At 42.1% G+C, this 18,807-nt stretch overlaps 2 protein-coding genes across 2 annotated transcripts in view; one reads left to right on the top strand and one right to left on the bottom strand.

Moving 5' to 3' along the window:
* The window catches only part of LOC144587409 (uncharacterized), a 36,043-nt gene extending 23,694 nt beyond the window's left edge, over positions 1-12,349 (top strand). Inside the window, exons 5-6 of the mRNA XM_078387991.1 lie at positions 4,077-5,168; positions 5,251-12,349. Coding sequence (XP_078244117.1) covers positions 4,077-5,168; positions 5,251-5,497 — 1,339 coding nt within the window. The 3' untranslated portion in view covers positions 5,498-12,349. The remainder of the gene's footprint in view (positions 1-4,076; positions 5,169-5,250) is intronic.
* LOC140703737 (uncharacterized) overlaps positions 1-18,807 on the bottom strand; it is a 465,058-nt gene that overhangs the window by 131,887 nt on the left and 314,364 nt on the right. The gene's annotated exons all lie outside the window — the stretch shown is intronic.

The raw sequence follows: 18,807 nt of genomic DNA, 5'->3' as shown, positions 1-18,807 counted from the left end.
CTGTCCAACCATTTCATCGTCTGTCGTCCCCTTCTCCTCTTGCCCTCAAACTTTCCTAACATCAGCATCTTTTCCAGGGAGTCTTCTCTCTGTACAAATATCTACATTCATTCAAATACAGCCATGTCATCTCCTGGTTGCTGCACAAGGGTGGAGGGCAGGGTTTCACTTAACTGGGGTTCATTTTTGGGTTAGGGCTTACATTATGATCATCCTTGATAATCATACTAGGGCTTATTTTCCGGTTAGGTCTTATTTTTGGGGAAACAGGTGTGTGTGTGTGTGTGTGTGTGTGTGTGTGTGTGTGTGTGTGTGTGTGTGTGTGTGTGTGTGTGTGTGTATATATATATATATATATATATATAGAGAGAGAGAGAGAGAGAGAGAGAGAGAGAGTATATAGTATTTGTCTTCAAGTGTGGAAAGGACTGTCATTCTCAAATTGGCCTTCTCAGCTACACTAGACACTGTTCCAAGTCCTCCGTACAGAACATGTTACCATAGTCTCTCGAGACTCAAATTGATCACCTATTGATATTTGGGGTGTGACCACCTCCCTTTGATGACCTCCCTGTAGGATCCCCCACACTGTCTAGAGGGAAGTGTACCCCAACATCCTTATATATTTAGGTTACCAAGCAGAGCCCAGATGTATGGCGTACAGCCTCCGGCTCCCTTCAATGTTTTATGTTTCAACTACTTTGGAGTGCCCCAACACTGGAGACATTCAAGAAAAACTTAGATCATCCCCTGGCAGATATGCTTCAACCGTATTCCTGCACTGAAGAGGGGGTTGGACTTGATGGCCTTGTAGTCCCCTTCCAACTTCCAACAGACTCCATACCCTCTGGAGAGATTTTTCTTTTCTTTTTTCCTTTTTACCTTCCCTTTCATCTAGCTTCCTCACCTGAGGGAAGTCCACCCTTTGGAAATCAAGGGTTTTTGTGTCAGATTTGCTTGACACTCTCCCCCCAACATGCATGGCAAAAGAGATGGCAGCATGGTCACGATTCCCCTTTTCTTATTGTGTTAATAGCTTGGGTTAGGGTATGGGGTACAGAAGGTAAGAAGCAGGTGTGAGTGGAAAAAAGAGTATGGGTTGAGTGGAGAGAAGAAACAAAATATGCTGGCATCCATTCTATTCATATTGCAATATCAAAATTCAAATTCTGCTTTTCTACTATTTTCTGCCTTCCAGATTTTAGCTCAAATTTTGCTCTATCTTATTCAAGCATTGTCTGGTGACTCTAACCATTTGTAGAATAAGTCCCGTCTTTCAGTTACCTTTTGTAAAGGACAGTCCTTCATCACTTCTGACAGAATGTCCATTTCTGCCGTTTCCCTTATCTTCTCCATAAGATCTTCTTGTTTCAGTACCACCGGACTTTTCCAGTTTTTGGCATAAAGAATTCTGGCTCTGATGACTATATATATATATAACTATACACTTTGCTTGATATTAAACCCTCTATTTTGTCTTTTCTGTATCTAGATTGCAGCTGAGCTCTGGACCACCAGTCTATGTAAATATTCTGTGTCTCTAATTCTTCTTTAGACCTTTACTCACAATCCTTTTTAAATAAATCTTGATATCTTAGAAATTTTGCTTTCGTTATAAGATTAGGTTGTGTAACGGCCTCTATAGGTGATACCAGTACTGGTGTTTTTTGGTAAATTTGTTGAATAATCTTTTTCTAAGTTCCTAATAAAGCTCTTCTTATCATATGTGAATTAAAATGTTTTTGTTCTTTATCCTTTTTACACCATAAAAAAGCATGCCAGCCGAACTGCAAATCATGTCCTTCCAAATTGAGTAATCTATCATTTTCCAAAGTTATCCATTCTTTTATCCAATCTAATACACAGGATCTATAATACAGAACCCAATCTGGAAGGCCAAAACCGACCCTCTGTTTGGCATCTTGCATTGCTTTAATTTTAATTCTAGATTTTTTTTTTTACCTTGCCATACAAATCTCATAATTATCTTATTGAGTTCTTGAAAAAGGGCTGCTTTAATATTATAGGGATTGTCAGGACATTCATTTTGATAGTTGCAATTCTTCCCATCAATGATAGCTGTAACTTGGCCCATCTCTCCAAGTTGATCTGTATCTCTTTAATCAATTTCATATAATTATCTTTGAATAATGTGCTCTTCTTCTTTGTAATTTGAATCCCTAAATATCTAATTCTCTTTTCCTCTTGGCAGTTAGTCTTTTCTATTAACTTCTGTCATTCTTGTTCTCTCATATTTTTAAGAAGTATTTTTGTTTTCTTTTGTTTTATTCTGATTCCTGCCATATCACCAAAGTTTTTCAGCATCTCCATCAAATCTTCTATTGAGTCCAATGGATCTTCCAGTATAATGACTAAATTATCCGCAAAAGTTTGGAGTTTATAAGTATGACCTTACTTTCAGTCCTTTTCATTCCTTTTTATCTCTGATTTGTTCAGTTAAGATTTCTAGAGTCAAGATAAATAGTAGTGGTGAGAGTGGACACCCCTGTCTAGTACCTTTCTCTATTTGTATTTCTTTCGTCGACTCTCCATTGATTCTCACTTTTGCCTTTTGTTGAGTATAAATTGCTTTGATAAGTTTCAATAATCTTTCTCCAACTTATAACACTTATTTATTTATTTATTTATTTATTTATTTAATTTATATGCCGCCCACTCTACCCAAATGTCTCTGTTGTATCTCTTCCAGCTGATACAACATAAACTTCCAATAAAGATTATAAAAGGCTTTGATTTCTACACTTCCTGTTCCAAACTTTTAAACCTTGTGTTTTAAAGATTTATAGCTGCCTTGGGTGCTTTTAAAGGAGAAAGGTGGAGTAAAAATTTTTAAAATAGATTGTGGGTGAAATACACTCTTGTATGCTGCTGCTTTCATCACATGTGTTAGCAGGAAGCATGGCCTGTTGCTCTCTGGTGCCCTGCTGTTGCTCCCTCCTCACTGGGATGGGGGAACTTTTATCTCCGAGGCCTGCCTGCCTGCCCGCCTGCCTGCGAGGTTGGTTTCTTTCTTGGCTGCCTTTCTGTTTCTCTTGTTCTGCTGCCTGAAGAAGAGAGAAATTTAATATTTAGAATTTGTAATATTTAATTTTGTTGGGGTCGAATACCTTCTCTATTTGAATGTATACATGATTGCTTTAATTTTTACAAATGGGGTTTATCAAATTCTTACCTATCCTGTTTTCAGAACTTCCTGCTGATTCTCTACCTATAACAGCATTTATAAGCTGTACATCCCATCCCTTTCATGGACCTGTCCTTTCACTTCTCCCTCTGAATAATAATTTCTGCAGACATTGTCCATTCCTGGCATTGATCACTGTTCTTTCCCCGTTCTCGAGTCCAATAATCTAACTGCATCCGCTTTTACTCTTCCTTTCTAACACTGTCCTTTTTTCCCCTCTTGTTATTCATTTCTGCTACACTACAAACAATCATTTAATTCAAATATTTGATTCCTCTTTAATCAACTTTCAGAAATTCCTTTCTAATTTTCTGGAAACTGAAGTACAATCATTGGGGAGAATGTGAGAAGGAAAAGAAGTTAACATACTTTGAATTTGATGTACTTATTTTGGCATTAGTCATCCGTCGATAAGGTTCCTCAGTGAAGAGCCCTTCCAACCTCTAGCCGAAAGGAACATTCTCAGCTCCGGCCTCATCCCCTCACTAGTTCTCTTCCCTCACCTTTTTGTCTGTCTTTCTTTCATGCTCTGTGACTCAGGCGGACGCCAAACATATCATTTCTTATTCCTCCAGATATTGGAAGTGGTTGTTTCTCTTCTTTTTCTAATCTACCAGATGATGATGAAGAAGAGAAGAAGTATTGCCCAGCAACATCTGGGGCAACCTGCGCAGGAACTCATAATCAAGCAAGAAAACATAGAATTGAAAATCAAAATGGGCAGGCATGGACTTGACATGAAAGGACTGAAACAGGGAAGAAGCCACATCAATTCATGTCACGTCAGTAGACATCAAAGAACACATGCAGGGAAGAAACTGTATCCATGTACGGAATGTGGAAAGAGCTTTAGTCACAGTGGCGACCTTAGGAAACATGAAAGAACCCATACAGGAGAGAAACCACATATATGCATAGAGTGTGGAAAGAATTTTAGTCAGAGTAGTAACCTTAGATCACATGAAAGGACTCACACTGGGGAGAAACCACATAAATGCATAGAATGTGGAAAGAGCTTTAGTCGCAGTGATCACCTTAGGTCACATGAGAGGACTCACACTGGGGAGAAACCACATAAATGCATGGAATGTGGAAAGAGCTTTAGTCGCAGTGGTGAACTTAGGTTACATCAAATGACTCACACTGGGGAGAAACCACATAAATGCATAGAATGTGGAAAGAGTTTTAGACAGAGTAGTGAACTTAGGTTACATGAAAGAACACACACTGGGGAGAAACTGTATCCATGTACGGAATGTGGAAAGAGCTTTAGTCACAGTGGTGACCTTAGGAAACATGAAAGAACCCATACAGGAGAGAAACCACATATATGCATAAAGTGTGGAAAGAATTTTAGTCAGAGTAGTAACCTTAGATCACATGAAAGGACTCACACTGGGGAGAAACCACATAAATGCATGGAATGTGGAAAGAGCTTTAGTCGCAGTGGTGAACTTAGGTTACATCAAATGACTCACACTGGGGAGAAACCGTATAAATGCATGGAATGTGGAAAGAATTTTAGTCAGAGTGGTCAACTTAGGTTACATCAAAGTATTCACACTGGGGAGAAACCACATAAATGCATTGAATGTGGAAAAAGCTTTAGTCGGAGTGATGTGCTTAGGTCACATCAAAGGACTCACACTGGGGAGAAGCCACATAAATGCATGGAATGTGGAAAGAGCTTTAGTCGCAGTGATCACCTTAGGTCACATGAAAGGACTCACACTGGGGAGAAACCACATAAATGCATGGAATGTGGAAAGAGCTTTAGTCGCAGTGGTGAACTTAGGTTACATCAAATGACTCACACTGGGGAGAAACCACATAAATGCATGGAATGTGGAAAGAGCTTTAGTCGCAGTGGTGAACTTAGGTTACATCAAATGACTCACACTGGGGAGAAACCACATAAATGCATAGAATGTGGAAAGAGTTTTAGTCAGAGTGGTACACTTAGGTTACATGAAAGAACACACTGGGGAGAAACCGCGTAAATGCATGGAATGTGGAAAGAGCTTTAGTCGCAGTGATCACCTTAGGTCACATGAAAGAACTCACACTGGGGAGAAACCACATAAATGCATGGAATGTGGAAAGAGCTTTAGTCGCAGTGATCACCTTAGGTCACATGAGAGGACTCACACTGGGGAGAAACCACATAAATGCATGGAATGTGGAAAGAGCTTTAGTCAGAGTGGTCACCTTAGGTTACATCAAAGGACTCACTTTAGGGAGAAACCACATAAATGCATGGAACTTGGAGGGAGCTTTATTCACAGCTCCTGATAAGGCATAAAGAGCTGATTGAGGTTTGTGCTGGTTTTCACTGGAAAGAATAAACAACCAAAGGCTGACGTACTGCTAAACAGAAAAGACAAAAACTTGAGTGCATTTTGAAGTACCACTTGTGATGTGTTTTACTTATGTTATTTGACATAGAGATGTCAGAAAGTAGACATGGAACCATGTGCTATAAAAATGAAAATAAGCATACATTGTGCAACAGAAGCTTTTACAAAATTAGTGTAAAAAGAGAAAATAGTGGATGTTCTAAGGCTAACTGATGAAAGAAAAGCAAGTAGTGAAGAGAGAGAAGCTGTTACTAATTAATAATAATAATTGAGTTTTAAAGAGAGTACCAATTACTTTGTTTTCTCTATTTTTTTTATGAACAAAAATATATATTGTTTTATTGATGAAAAACTGTGTTCCCAAGCTATTGTATTGAGAGTATACTGCTTTGTAATGGCAGGGGTTATTGGAAGATATGGAAATTTTGGTTTTTCAAGCTCTGATCTCTGCGGGCCCTGGACTGCACTGGGTTGGCGGTGACCAAGTCCTTTGATCCTTAACATCTAAGCTTCTCTGAGGCTGGGAAACCCAAGCCTTGGGAAGATTTGTTTTTTCTGACTGATGCACAACAAAGGAATATAAATATTGGGGGAGATTTTCCACAAACTGTTATTAGAAAGGAACGGAGAACCGTAGATGTTTGGTTTCATGGAGTACGACAGACGATGGAACTGATGCCGGATGAAAGTCCTTGGAAGAGCAGAAAGATAATGGTGAGGCAGTGACATCCAACCATGGATTTTACACATGGCTGTGTGAAAACACAATTTTCTCTCTGTTAACAACACACTTGCATCCAATAGTGCTTTTTAAACTTTGTTTATATTCATTTTTAATGTTTAAATACTTTTGCATACCTTTCATTGAAAATGATACACTTTTTTTCCTTTTTTTCATTGTATTCTTTGGAAGTCTAAAGTGTTCTTAAAATGTATTCTCTGTCTTTCTAGATAATGAGCTCCATTGTTTTAATGTGTTTGTATTTTAGATTCAAACACATCTTAAATTTTCCCTATTATCTAAATTTAAATTCCTGCTTCTTTTTACAAGGTGCAATGAGGTATTTTAAGCCTCCAGTTTTTGCATAACTGTATGATGTTTGGATTTGAAGATCTGTACCTACAATTTTTTCCTCATGCCTGTAAGACTCCCTTCCTTTTTTAAAATTTAGTACATTAAATAAATGAACTTCTACAGAACTAACAAGTTTTGGAATTGCCTGGCATCATTGCAGCAATGAAAAGACCTCTTATGAGACATCCAGATGAGCTTGAAACACCTTGTCACAGGTTGTCTATGTGAGAGAGAAACTTGGGCTGAACCCATCCTGACTGGATTTCCGTCGTTTCCTGAGAAGAGGAGCGAGAATCTCAAGGAGCCCCAGAGACACAACATATGACCTGTTTGAGGAGTGACCCCTTCATGGGGAGAATGGGAAGATAGAGAGATGAGAAGGGTCACAGAGAAAACCAGGAGGCTAGAGATAGTTCCGGGTGGAAGTTCTAGTCAGGGTAGCAGAAGGTGCATTAGAGGAAAAGACGGATCCACCAGGTCAAAAAACACCTTAGGAGCAGCAGAGGTGCAAGAGAAAAAGAAAGGAATAGGACACGAGGAGGGAAGAGAAATATATTACCACAAGGCTGGGAGTGGATATACTCCTTCATAAACTCTATGGATTGAAACACAACTTCTCTCGGTGCCTTGCTCTGCTACAATATGTTGCATTTAGAGTAGGCTTGTCAGAGGAATTTTTGGGTGAGCTGAATCACTGAATACCCCAGGGATTCAAGGAGCCTCCTCGAGTGCACCTTACTACACTACACTAATTTGGACCTGGGAGTGCAACCACACGAATGCCATCCCTTCTGATGAATAGTTTCCTGCTGGGGCTGGTGGCTGATCCCTGCCTGGACCAAATGCTAGGGCTAGAAAGATGACCTTCATTCTGATCTACCTTCAGGGCCTTTCCTGTATTCCCAACCACGGAGCTGTCTTGAATGTCCTAGCCCATGATCCTGTTCCATTTACTTCAGACAGGCAGTCATATTCTCCATTCAGGAAGGTGTGTCTCCGTTGCACGGCTGATGGCACATCCAGTTCTGCAACCAGGTGTACACCAGACACCCCTACCCAAGATACTGACCTTCAGCTGGTCTTCCTCCTCATCCCTTCCAGGTTCTTTCCAGGCTGCTCCACAGCTGGGTTAGGATCCCCGAGCAGGCTATCGTGCTCCGTGGTGCAAAGATATTGTTTCCACTCCTCCGGGTCAAACTCAATACTGAGCAAGGTGAGGAAGGTCCCATCCAAGTTAGGAACCACATTCCCGTGGAGGGTCTCAGCTTCCAAGATCTCCCCACTCTTCCTCCACGTGGCGTCATTCGCCTTGTGGTAGAAACCGTGAATGTGGCAGATGAGGGTCTCAATACCATTGCGGCCCCTTTTGTGAAACACCTTCACTCCTGGAGCCACTGCAAAACCAGCAATCTCTGAACCTGGACTCGTAGATCAATGCAGCACCAAAGGCTGTTTTGACCCCTTCCCCTTTCTGACAAGACAAATCAATCAATCAAAATACCAAAAAAAGTCCACTCGCCTTGACCAAAGTTGCCCAGCCTTTGGAACAGGACGTGAAATATATCGCTGTTGGCTTTTATTCATGCCATGAGTTCTGTGATGATTTTAAGGAGAGTGGGATTTGTAGTCAGAGGAAAATGGAACCTGTTAGGTTCAAAGTGAAATGATTTGAAGGCCTTGGAATGTAGTAAGAGCCATGCCAGTGTTTTTCCTAATTTACAGCTAGGCTGGTAGAGATAGATCTCAGAGAAAAACGAAGGAGGAAGCGAGAGACCCAGGAGACCAAACAAGAATATCATCCTAATTGGGAACGAGATAAAACACCTGGCCCCAGCGTGGGCATTTGGGGTGGAGAATAGGGTTACGCTTCTTTGAAGGTAATTGGTTTAGAGCTAAGAAGGGTCAAGAAGAAGGAGGGCTAAGTGATGTAGAAAAAGATGGAGAATGGGTTGTAAAGGAAGCTTCTCGTAGCTTTGCAAGCTTAGAGAGGGGAGTTTCGGAATGGAATGTGCTACGTGAGAAAATGCTTACAGAACGTAGAGAGAGAAGGAGCCCTTTTAAGAAGTTACTTAGTTTAGAATATGTTTTTTCTTCTTTTAAAGAAAAATAGCAGCTTTAATCATTGGAATCTTTGGATATGTTTTATGCTCTGCTTTAGCAAACAAACTATTTCTATGAATCTATACTTTCTTAATAAAAATAATTATAAAATCTTAAATGAGGACAAGTCTCTTGGAACAGCAGGGTTAGACTTAAATCCAGTGGAATGGAAAGGTGATTAAGTGGCTACCATAGAGAAGTCCTACCTTACAGATGTGTTGTGAGTTCTGAGGAATCACAAATCCCATGTTTAAGTACTTTCAAATTAACGTGTTTTTTAATGGTCAAGTTTATCCATGGCACAGATATTACACTAAACTGAGGCTTGAAGACTTTGTTGTTGTTGTTGTTGTTGTTGTTGTTGTTTAGTCGTTAAGTCATGTCCGACACTTTGTAACCCCATGGACCAGAGCACGCTGGCCCCTCCAGTCTTTCACTGGATGTTAAATTTATGTTGGTAGCTTCAGTGACACTGTTCTACCATCTCGTCCTCTGTCATCCCCTTCTCCTCTTGCCTCCACAATTCCCCAACATCAGGGGCTTTTCCAGGGAGTCTTCTCTTCTCATGAGTTGGCCAAAGTATTGGAGCCTCGGCTTCAGAATCTGTCCTTTCCGTGAGAACTCAGGGTTGATGTCTGTCAGAACAGATAGGTTTGTTCTCCTTGCAGTCCAGGGGACTCTCAAGAGCCTCCTCCAGCACCAAAATTCAAAAGCATCAATTCTGCGGTGGTCAGCTTTCTTTGTAGTCCAGCTCTCACTTCCATACATCCCTACTGGAAAAACCTGGACCTTTGTCAGCAAGGTGATGTCTCTGCTTTTTAAGATGCTGTTGAGTTTTGTCATCGCTTTCCTCCTAAGAAGCAGGCATCTTTTAATTCTGTGGCTGCTGTCACCATCTACAGTGATTACGGAGCCCAGAAAAGTAAAATCTGTCACTCCATATCACCCCCTTTTATTTGCCAGGAGGTGATAGGACCAGTGGCCATGACCTTAGATTTTTTGATGTTGAGCTTCAGACCATTTTTCGTGCTCTCCTCTTTCACCCTCATTAAGATTTTTCTAATTCTTCCTCAATTTCTGCTATCAAAGGGGTATCATCTGTATATCTGAGGTTATTGAGATTTCTTCCGGCAATCTTAATTACGTTTGGGGTTCATTTAGTCCATCCTTTTGCATGATGTATGCTGCATATAAGTTAAATAAGCTGCGAGACAATATACAGCCTTGTCGTACTTCTTTCCCAATTTTGAACCAATCAGATATTCAAAATCCAGTTCTAACTGTTGCTTCCTGTCCCACATATAGATTTCTCAGGAGAGATAGACAAGGTGCACAGGCAATCCCATTTCTTTAAGGACTTCCCATAGTTTGCTGCGGTCCACGCAGAAGTAGATGTTTTTCTGGAACTCTTTGGCTTTCTCCATAATCCAGTTTATGTTAGCAATTTGGTCATTAGTTCCTCCACCCCTTCAATATCCAGCTTCTACTGCTGAAGCCTGCCTTGAAGGATTTTTAGCATAACCTTGCTAGTGTGTGAAATGAGTGCAATTGTATGGCAGTTGGAACATTCTTTGGCACTGCCCTTCTTTGGGATTGGGATGTAGAGTGTTTTTTTTTCTAATCCTCTGGCCACTTCTGAGTTTTTCCTATTGAGTGTAGCACTCTAACAGCATCATCTTCTAAGATTTTAAATAGTTCAGCTGTAATGCTATTCCTGGACTTGTTGTTAGCCATGCTTTCTAAGGCCCACTTGACTTCCCTCTCCAGGATGTCTGGCTGAAGGTCAGCAAACACAGTACAGTATCTGGGTTTTCCGGGACATTCAGATCTTTCTGGTATAATTCCTCTGTGTATTCTTGCCCCCTCTTTTTGATGTCTTCTGCTTCTGTGAGGTCCCTACCATTTTTGCCCTTTATTATATCCATCTTTGCACAAAATGTTCATGTAATATCTCCAACTTTCTTGAACAGATCTTGGATTTCCCCCCTGCTATTATTTTCCTCTGTTTCTTTGTGCTATTCATTTAAGAAGGTCCTCCTGTCTCTCCTTGCTATTCTTTGGAAGTCTGCATTCCATTTTCTGTAACTTTCCCTATCTCCCTTGCATTTTAATTCCCTTCTCTTCTCTGCTATTTGTAAGACCTCGTTCGACAGGTGCTTTGCTTTTTTGCATTTCTTTTCCTTTCGGATGGTTTTTGTTGCTGCGTCATGTACATTGTTACAAGCCTCCATCCATAGTTCTTCAGGCACTCTGTCCACCAAACCAAGTTCCTTAAATCTGCTCTTCACTTCCACTTTGTATGTATAAGGCATTTGGTTTAGATTATACCTGACTAGCCCCGTGTTTTTTCCTACTCTCTCCAGTTTAAGCTTGAATTTTGCTATGAGAAGCTGATGATCAGAGCCACAATCAGCTCCAGGTCTTGTTTTTGCTTACTGTATAGAGCTTCTCCATCTTTGGCTGCAGAGAATATAATCAATCTGATTTCAGTATTACCCATCTGGTGATGTCCATGTGTAGAGTCGCCCCTTGTGTTGTTGGAAAAGTGTGTTTGTGATTGTGGTAAAAGTGTTCCTAAGAACTGCCTTTACACGAGACAGAGAGGGATTCAGAATGATTAGTCCCTATTGCCAGCAAAATCAGGTCCTGTAATTTTGCTCTAGGCGACTTCACACTCCTTCACCCAAGTCTGTCTCGATTTTAAATAAACAATCTGGAAGGTCTGCTCTTCCTCTTTTATTACTTCAGGACCCTCATTTGGTAGCGTAATGTGGCCAGATCAAAACAATCTTAGTTCTAAAATATCCAATTTACTACAGTAGCTTGGTCTAATCAAGGAGACAGCTTACAGACAATTTGTCTTTTTATATTTTATTACAAAAGATACTATATCAACAAACTTATTTTAACGTCATTCAGTATTTCCAAAATAACCCCCAGCCTTAGCCACCAGTCATTTCCTCTATAAAGTGAAAACAATAAACAGTCTAGCTATATCTTAAATAAGCATTCTTACGCAGTCTTCTGATTAAAGTTCTGCCAGACGCATCTCTCTCCATGTGTCGTCTCTGGCTGTCGTGGAAGCAAACTCTTCCCCCATCTCTCTTCTCCGTCCTTCTCCTTCCTTCTCTCTTTTCCCATCTTTCTTAAATTAAGAAGTTATGTCTGTTACATACAGCACTGATGTTACCTGTCTGTCATGGGTTTGGAGGGAAAGTTCCATCCTATGGGGAGTGGAAGGCGGGACATCAGGAGGAGGGGCTGTACTGTATATATATGTGAAGCCTGTGTGGGGAGACACTGAGAGACACTGAGAGACACTGGGATGTGACGAAGCAGCAGCTGGGAAGAAGAAGCTGTTGTGGGAGTCTGTGTGTCAGACAGGGTACTACTGTGTGTCAGAGTACCAACCTGATAGGTTCAGGTGTCTGTTGGTTAGCCAGAACTGATAGGTTCAGGGTCTGTGCTTCAGGTTAAGGGTTCTGTGTGAACCAAACTGTGTGTATGTATGAGTGAGAATAAGCCACGTTACTTTATCTTATTTACCTGATTGTTTATTTTTCCCTGTGTGTATTTAAATAAACCTTATTCTTTTTATTGTTTAAAAATCCATCCCTGGTCTGTGTGACTTCTTATAGGGAATGGTTGGTGGCAGCTTAGTGTAACTGTGTGGCAGATCCCAGTAGGTCTGGGTTTGTCACATTGATTGGTGTCCAGCGTGTGGGATACGACTGGTCCAGTTGTCCAGCGGTCCAGCAAAGCCTTGGCAAGTGTGCCCAGAGCAAGGGGGGTCTAGTCAGGGACAGTCTGAGGCGCGTAGGTAATCTTCTAGGTGTACCTCACGGGGAGGTGCGCTAGTAGAAGAACGTGCCAACTGGGGAGACTTAGATTAAGGTGCTCTGAGGCAGCCTAGTTTTGGCGGGAAAAAGCTGAGGCAAAACTGCGTAGTAACAGTGAGCTAGCTTGCCAGCTGAGAGGCCCAGCAGAGGGGGGTAGGCTCTGACTCGATACTGTTGCAAGTTTAGTGCTGAAGAACAGCAGCAATCTCTAGGGAAAGCTGGTTCTGAGGCAAGAAGGAAAAAAGTGGTCGTTTTATTTTGAGGCTTGACTTTTTAAAGCAGCCTGTTCTGAGGGGGGATTATGCCCTTGACTCGAAGCCAAGTAGCAGAAATGGGTGAAGTGAAAGACCCCCAGATTGACCAAGGTTCTGAGGATGAATTTGGCTCAGTGCAGGGTGACAGCACAGGAGAGCAGAACCCAGAACTCAGAAAATTGCTCATAGCCCAACAGCATGAACTGAGGATGAGGCAATTTGAAATGGAGGAAAGGGAAAGAGAAGAAAGATTAGAGAGAGAAAGAAGGGAGGAAAGGGAGAAACAGAGACAATTTGAATTGGCATTGGAGAGAGAGAAAATGGCGTTTGAATTAAGAAAACTGGAACTGATGAACCAGAACAATAATAACAATAGGGATTCTGAGGGAGGCCAATTGTCTAAAGCTGACCTGAAGAAATTCCCTGTGTACCACAAGGGAGATTGTCCCGAGGTGTTCTTTTCCTTAGTGGAAAGAGCGTTTGTGGACTTCTCAGTGAGGGAAACTGAGAAGATGACCATCATGCGATCTTTAATCAGTGGTAGCCTGGCTGAGGTTTATGCCGAGATGCCTGAGGAACTGATGAAAGATTTTGCAGAGTTTAAAAAACTGGTGTTTGCCAGACATGGGATAAATGCGGAACAGCTGAGACAAAGATTCAGGTCCCTCACCAAGAAGCCAGAGCAGACTTTTACCCAAGTGGGGGCCCAATTGGTGAGGCTGCTTGAGAAATGGCTATCGCAGGAGGGGACAGAGAACTTTCAACAGCTTAAAGATTTGATAGCACTGGAACAGTTCTATTCAGTCCTGCAGGGGGAATTGAAATTCCAGGTGAGGGAAAGGAAACCGAAATCTGTGGCAGCCGCCGCAGAGATCGCAGATTTTATTTCCCAAATAAGAAAGCCCTTGGGTGAGGGGAAATCTGTAGGTAAACCCAAAGAAACCTACAGCAAGTACTCTCAGGGACCAGGGAAAAGCCAGCAAGGGGGAGGGGCCCATGGTGAAGGGAAGCCCTCAGACATGAAACTAAGACCTCAGATTTTGGAGGGAAAACCAAAACAAGATGAGAAAGAATCAAAATACACCAGAAAATGTTATTTCTGTCAGGGAAAGGGTCATCTAATCTCAGAGTGTGAGAAATTAAAGCAGCTAAAAGGAATGGTGCCTCAGAATGCTAGTGGGACCAAGCCAAAAGCTGTGTTCTGTGTCCAGAAAGAGCAAGGCTCAGTGTCACTGAGGGAGCCTGTTGCCATGGCTACTCAGTCTGGAACAGCTACCTCTGCTGATCAGGCTGAGGAAAATGGTCCTCTTGTGGAGGTAAAACGCTGCTTGCTGGTGAAAACAGATTCTCAGTTGTTTGAGACGGCAGGGGTGGACGTAGGAATACTTGACCGTCAGTATAGGGGGCTACGGGACACTTGTTCCCAGGTAACCCTGTGCCATCCAGATATTATTCCTAGGGAGTTTATAATCCCAAATGAGAGCATGAAGGTGGCAGGGATTGAGGGGCAGGTAATCTCTCTGCCAGTAGCAGAGGTACCTGTCAACTTTCAAGGCTGGAGGGGGGTTTGGCGGCTAGCGATTTCACCGACTCTGCCAGCAGCCGTGCTCGTGGGAAATGACCTGGCTGAACATGTGAAACGGGTGCTAGTGATTACACGCTCACAAGCCACCACGGGGACAGTTCAGGGGGGTAATGATGAGCCAGAGACGGAAGCAGAGGGGAGTTCAGAAGCTGTGGTGGAAACCTTAACCACAGACAGCAGATTTGGACAGGAGCAAAAGGCAGACGCCACTCTCCAAAAGTGTTTTGAACAGGTGACTGACGCCCAGCTAACACCTGAAACCCCAGTGAGATTTCTGGAGAAAAAGGGGATTTTATATAGAGAAACCCTGAGGAATATCTCAAAAGGGGGAGATGGGATCAGAAGTCAGCTGGTGGTACCTGAAAAGTATCGCCCCATGATCTTACAAAGGGGTCACTCTGACATGTTTGCTGCACACTTAGGGGTGAAAGGGCCCCTTGATTTGATCAAACAAAATTGGGAGCAGATCACCCAGGATGACCCACAAGACGTTGTGACATACATAGACACCTTGATGAATGACCTAAGGAGAAATCTAGAGCTGGCAGCAGAAAACCTGCAAGCTCAGAAGGTCAGACAGAAAACATGGTATGACCACAAAGCTAGAGAGAGGCACTTTGACCCAGGGGAGGAAGTGCTTTGGCTTAGGCCCTGCAGAGAGAATAAACTGCAGCTCAAATGGGCAGGACCATATAGGGTCATTTCCAAGATGTCAGACCTGAACTACCTAATAGAGCAGGAGGAGAACCAAGCAAGGAGGGTGGTTCATGTGAATGCCCTAAAACCCTACTACAGAGGGGAACAGAGGGTTTTGTTCGCGATAAAAGCAGCTGAGAGTGAGGAAGCTGAATTACCCTTCTGGGAGGGTAGAGGGGAAGTAAAATACAACCCAGAGGAGGTAAAGATCAGTCCTGCACTCACCCAAGACCAGCAGCAAGAACTAAAAATGCTGCTTAGTAAATATCAACAGGTGTTTTCCAACAAGCCGGGGATAGTGAAGGGAGTGATGCATCGGATCCACACAGGGGATGCACCCCCGCAGGCAGTATCCCCATACCGAGTAACGGGACCCTATAGGGACAAGGTGCGGAAGGAGCTGGACGAAATGCTGAGGGAGAACATAATCGTCCCCTCTTCTAGTCCTTGATCCTCTCCGATAGTCCTTGTGGACAAGCCTGATGGGAGCATTAGGTTTTGTGTTGATTACAGGAAATTAAACCGGGTAACCACTCCTGATGCCTACCCAATGCCCAGGCTAGACAACCTGATTGAAACCATAGGGGGTTGTCGGTTCATCTCATCATTGGACCTGGTAAAGGGATATTGGCAATTAAGAATTGATCCCAAGGATCAAGAGAAGACTGCCTTTTGCAGCCCTTTTGGTCTCTATGAGTTTCGAGTCCTGAGCTTTGGTCTCAGAAATGCACCAGCCACATTCCAAAGGCTGATGGACCAGACCTTGGCAGGGCTCAGTGACTTTACAGTGGCCTACATTGACGACATAGGGATCTTCAGTAATACCTGGGAAGATCACCTGATACACCTGGAGTTAGTGCTGCAGAGGTTAAGTGCAGCAGGGCTAACGGTAAAGGCCAGCAAGTGTCAGCTGGGTAGCCCAGAAATAAAATACTTGGGTCACATGGTAGGGGGAGGAATGATAAAACCCCTGGAGGCCAAAATAGAAGCTGTTCGTGATTGGCCTAGACCCAACACCAAGAAAAAAGTCAAATCATTTCTTGGGTTGGTGGGCTACTACAGAAAGTTCATCCCGAGGTTTAGCGAGATTGCGGCTCCGCTGACCGATCTGACGAGGAAGAAGGCTGATGACCGCATCCCGTGGACCAGCGACTGTGAGGCGGCGTTCCAGAGGTTGAAGGAGGCGTTAATCAACTATCCTGTCCTGCGTGCTCCAGACTTCGACCGGGAGTTCATCATCTACACCGATGCGTCTAACAGCGGCGTAGGAGCAGTTCTGTGCCAGGAGGATGAGAATGGTGACCAGCATCCAGTGTCCTACCTGAGTAGGAAACTTCAAAAAGGTGAGAGACATTTGGCAACAGTGGAGAAGGAGTGTTTGGCCATAGTCTACGCGATCCGGAAGGCCAAGCCTTACATCTGGGGAAGACATTTTATTCTGTGTACTGACCATTCACCATTGCAATGGTTAAAGACAATGAAAACCCACAATAGCAAACTTATGAGGTGGGCTTTAAATCTACAGGACTATGACTTTGAAGTGAAGGTGGTCAGAGGGTCAGTGAACTGTGTTGCTGACGCCTTGTCAAGAAGACCTGAAGAATGAAGACGGCGAAAGAAACATGGACTATGTGTATATAATGAGGACAAAAAGTTAAATGTACCTGTGGTTTTTTGAATTTGGTTTGTATGAATAAAGGTAAATTGATGTAATGTATATGGTAAATGTTTAAATGCCTAATTGCTATGGTTAACTTAGAATGTAAGTATAAGTAAGTATGATATGGTATGTATAACTGTTGTTGTGTGTTTTATCAAGGTTGTTTTTTGGTGAAAAGCACCTTAGCTTTCCCCCTACAAAACAACTTATAAAGAGGGGAGGTGTTACATACAGCACTGATGTTACCTGTCTGTCATGGGTTTGGAGGGAAAGTTCCATCCTATGGGGAGTGGAAGGCGGGACATCAGGAGGAGGGGCTGTACTGTATATATATGTGAAGCCTGTGTGGGGAGACACTGAGAGACACTGAGAGACACTGGGATGTGACGAAGCAGCAGCTGGGAAGAAGAAGCTGTTGTGGGAGTCTGTGTGTCAGACAGGGTACTACTGTGTGTCAGAGTACCAACCTGATAGGTTCAGGTGTCTGTTGGTTAGCCAGAACTGATAGGTTCAGGGTCTGTGCTTCAGGTTAAGGGTTCTGTGTGAACCAAACTGTGTGTATGTATGAGTGAGAATAAGCCACGTTACTTTATCTTATTTACCTGATTGTTTATTTTTCCCTGTGTGTATTTAAATAAACCTTATTCTTTTTATTGTTTAAAAATCCATCCCTGGTCTGTGTGACTTCTTATAGGGAATGGTTGGTGGCAGCTTAGTGTAACTGTGTGGCAGATCCCAGTAGGTCTGGGTTTGTCACAATGTCCTTGTCCATCGGAGTTGAGATAAGATAAGGGTCAGCTTGCTCTTCTTAACTCTTTTTTTTCTTTAGCTGGAGAAGAACTGACCTTGTACATTTACTCTCTAATTAGCACCTGGACACAAGCAGATTTCTAGCTTTTTCGTTGCAGCTCTGAACTAAATCCTATGAAATACAACACTATTCTATTTTCATAATCAAATTCATGACAACCCCCCCTTAAAGATACAAAATACAGAACTATTAGAGTTCTTATTTTTATACTTACTTAACATTTGATTATGAAAAGTTAACAAGACTACATGTGAACTTACAATTATCTTAACAAATTATTAAACTCATAACAGTAATGCCTATCTCTATCAATATACAGACAAGTAAACAAGTTGATTAATAGTAACCATTTGTTCTTATAGCTAAATATCTCTATGAGTATACAGAAAAATAAGCACGTTAGTTAATTTTAACCATAAATTCAAGGTAACCATATTACAGCATACCATTTTTCATTGATCTGTTACATTACGTTCGATTTTTCTCCCCACATTGTTACAATCAGAATTGTTTGCACATCTGTTTCTATACATTTTTAAACTATTTACGCGATACATAACTGGTTTCTTGGATGAATTTAACATTTTCACAAGATAATTCACATTTCCCACTTTTTGTATGATTACCCCTGGACCTTTCCAGACTACTTCCAATTTTGAAGGTTTGAGCGGGTTTAGTACCAATACCATATCACCCACTGCAAACTCTCGGTGACGGGCCTTCTTGTCATGATAGTATTTTTGTTTTGTACAATCAGTCCGTTTCCCTGTTCTTTGACAGTAATCACAGGTACTAACGTAGTCCTTAACGGTTTTATAAATTCCGGGCCAATAAAAATGTTGTGAAATCCTGCTTAAAGTTTTTTGGATTCCAAGATGTCCGCTACTTGGACTATCATGGGCAAGTTGCAGAATTCTTTCTCTGTACTCTCTTGGAATGACTAGTTGTTGTACTGGTTCCGCCTGTTCATTTGATTTGGGAAAATATTCTCGGTACAATAGTCCATTTTGTCCCCACAAAAAGGTTACTTTTTGTTGTACCGGTTGTACTGCGTAACTGTCTGCTTGAGACCTCAAAGAATCCAATGTAGGGTCTTCCATCTGTTTTCGTTTGAATTCCTCTGATCCCATTGGTACTAGTAAATCCTCTGGTTCAGTTTTTATCTCAGTTGTACTATCCGTTTCATCTGCAAGGGGTTGATGTTGCGTTACATGTCCATCTGGTT

Source organism: Pogona vitticeps, chromosome 2, assembly GCF_051106095.1.
Source record: "Pogona vitticeps strain Pit_001003342236 chromosome 2, PviZW2.1, whole genome shotgun sequence".
Classification (NCBI taxonomy): domain Eukaryota; kingdom Metazoa; phylum Chordata; class Lepidosauria; order Squamata; family Agamidae; genus Pogona; species Pogona vitticeps.
The sequence above is the reverse complement of the archived record's forward strand: the minus strand, read 5'-3'. Positions and strand labels throughout refer to the sequence as shown.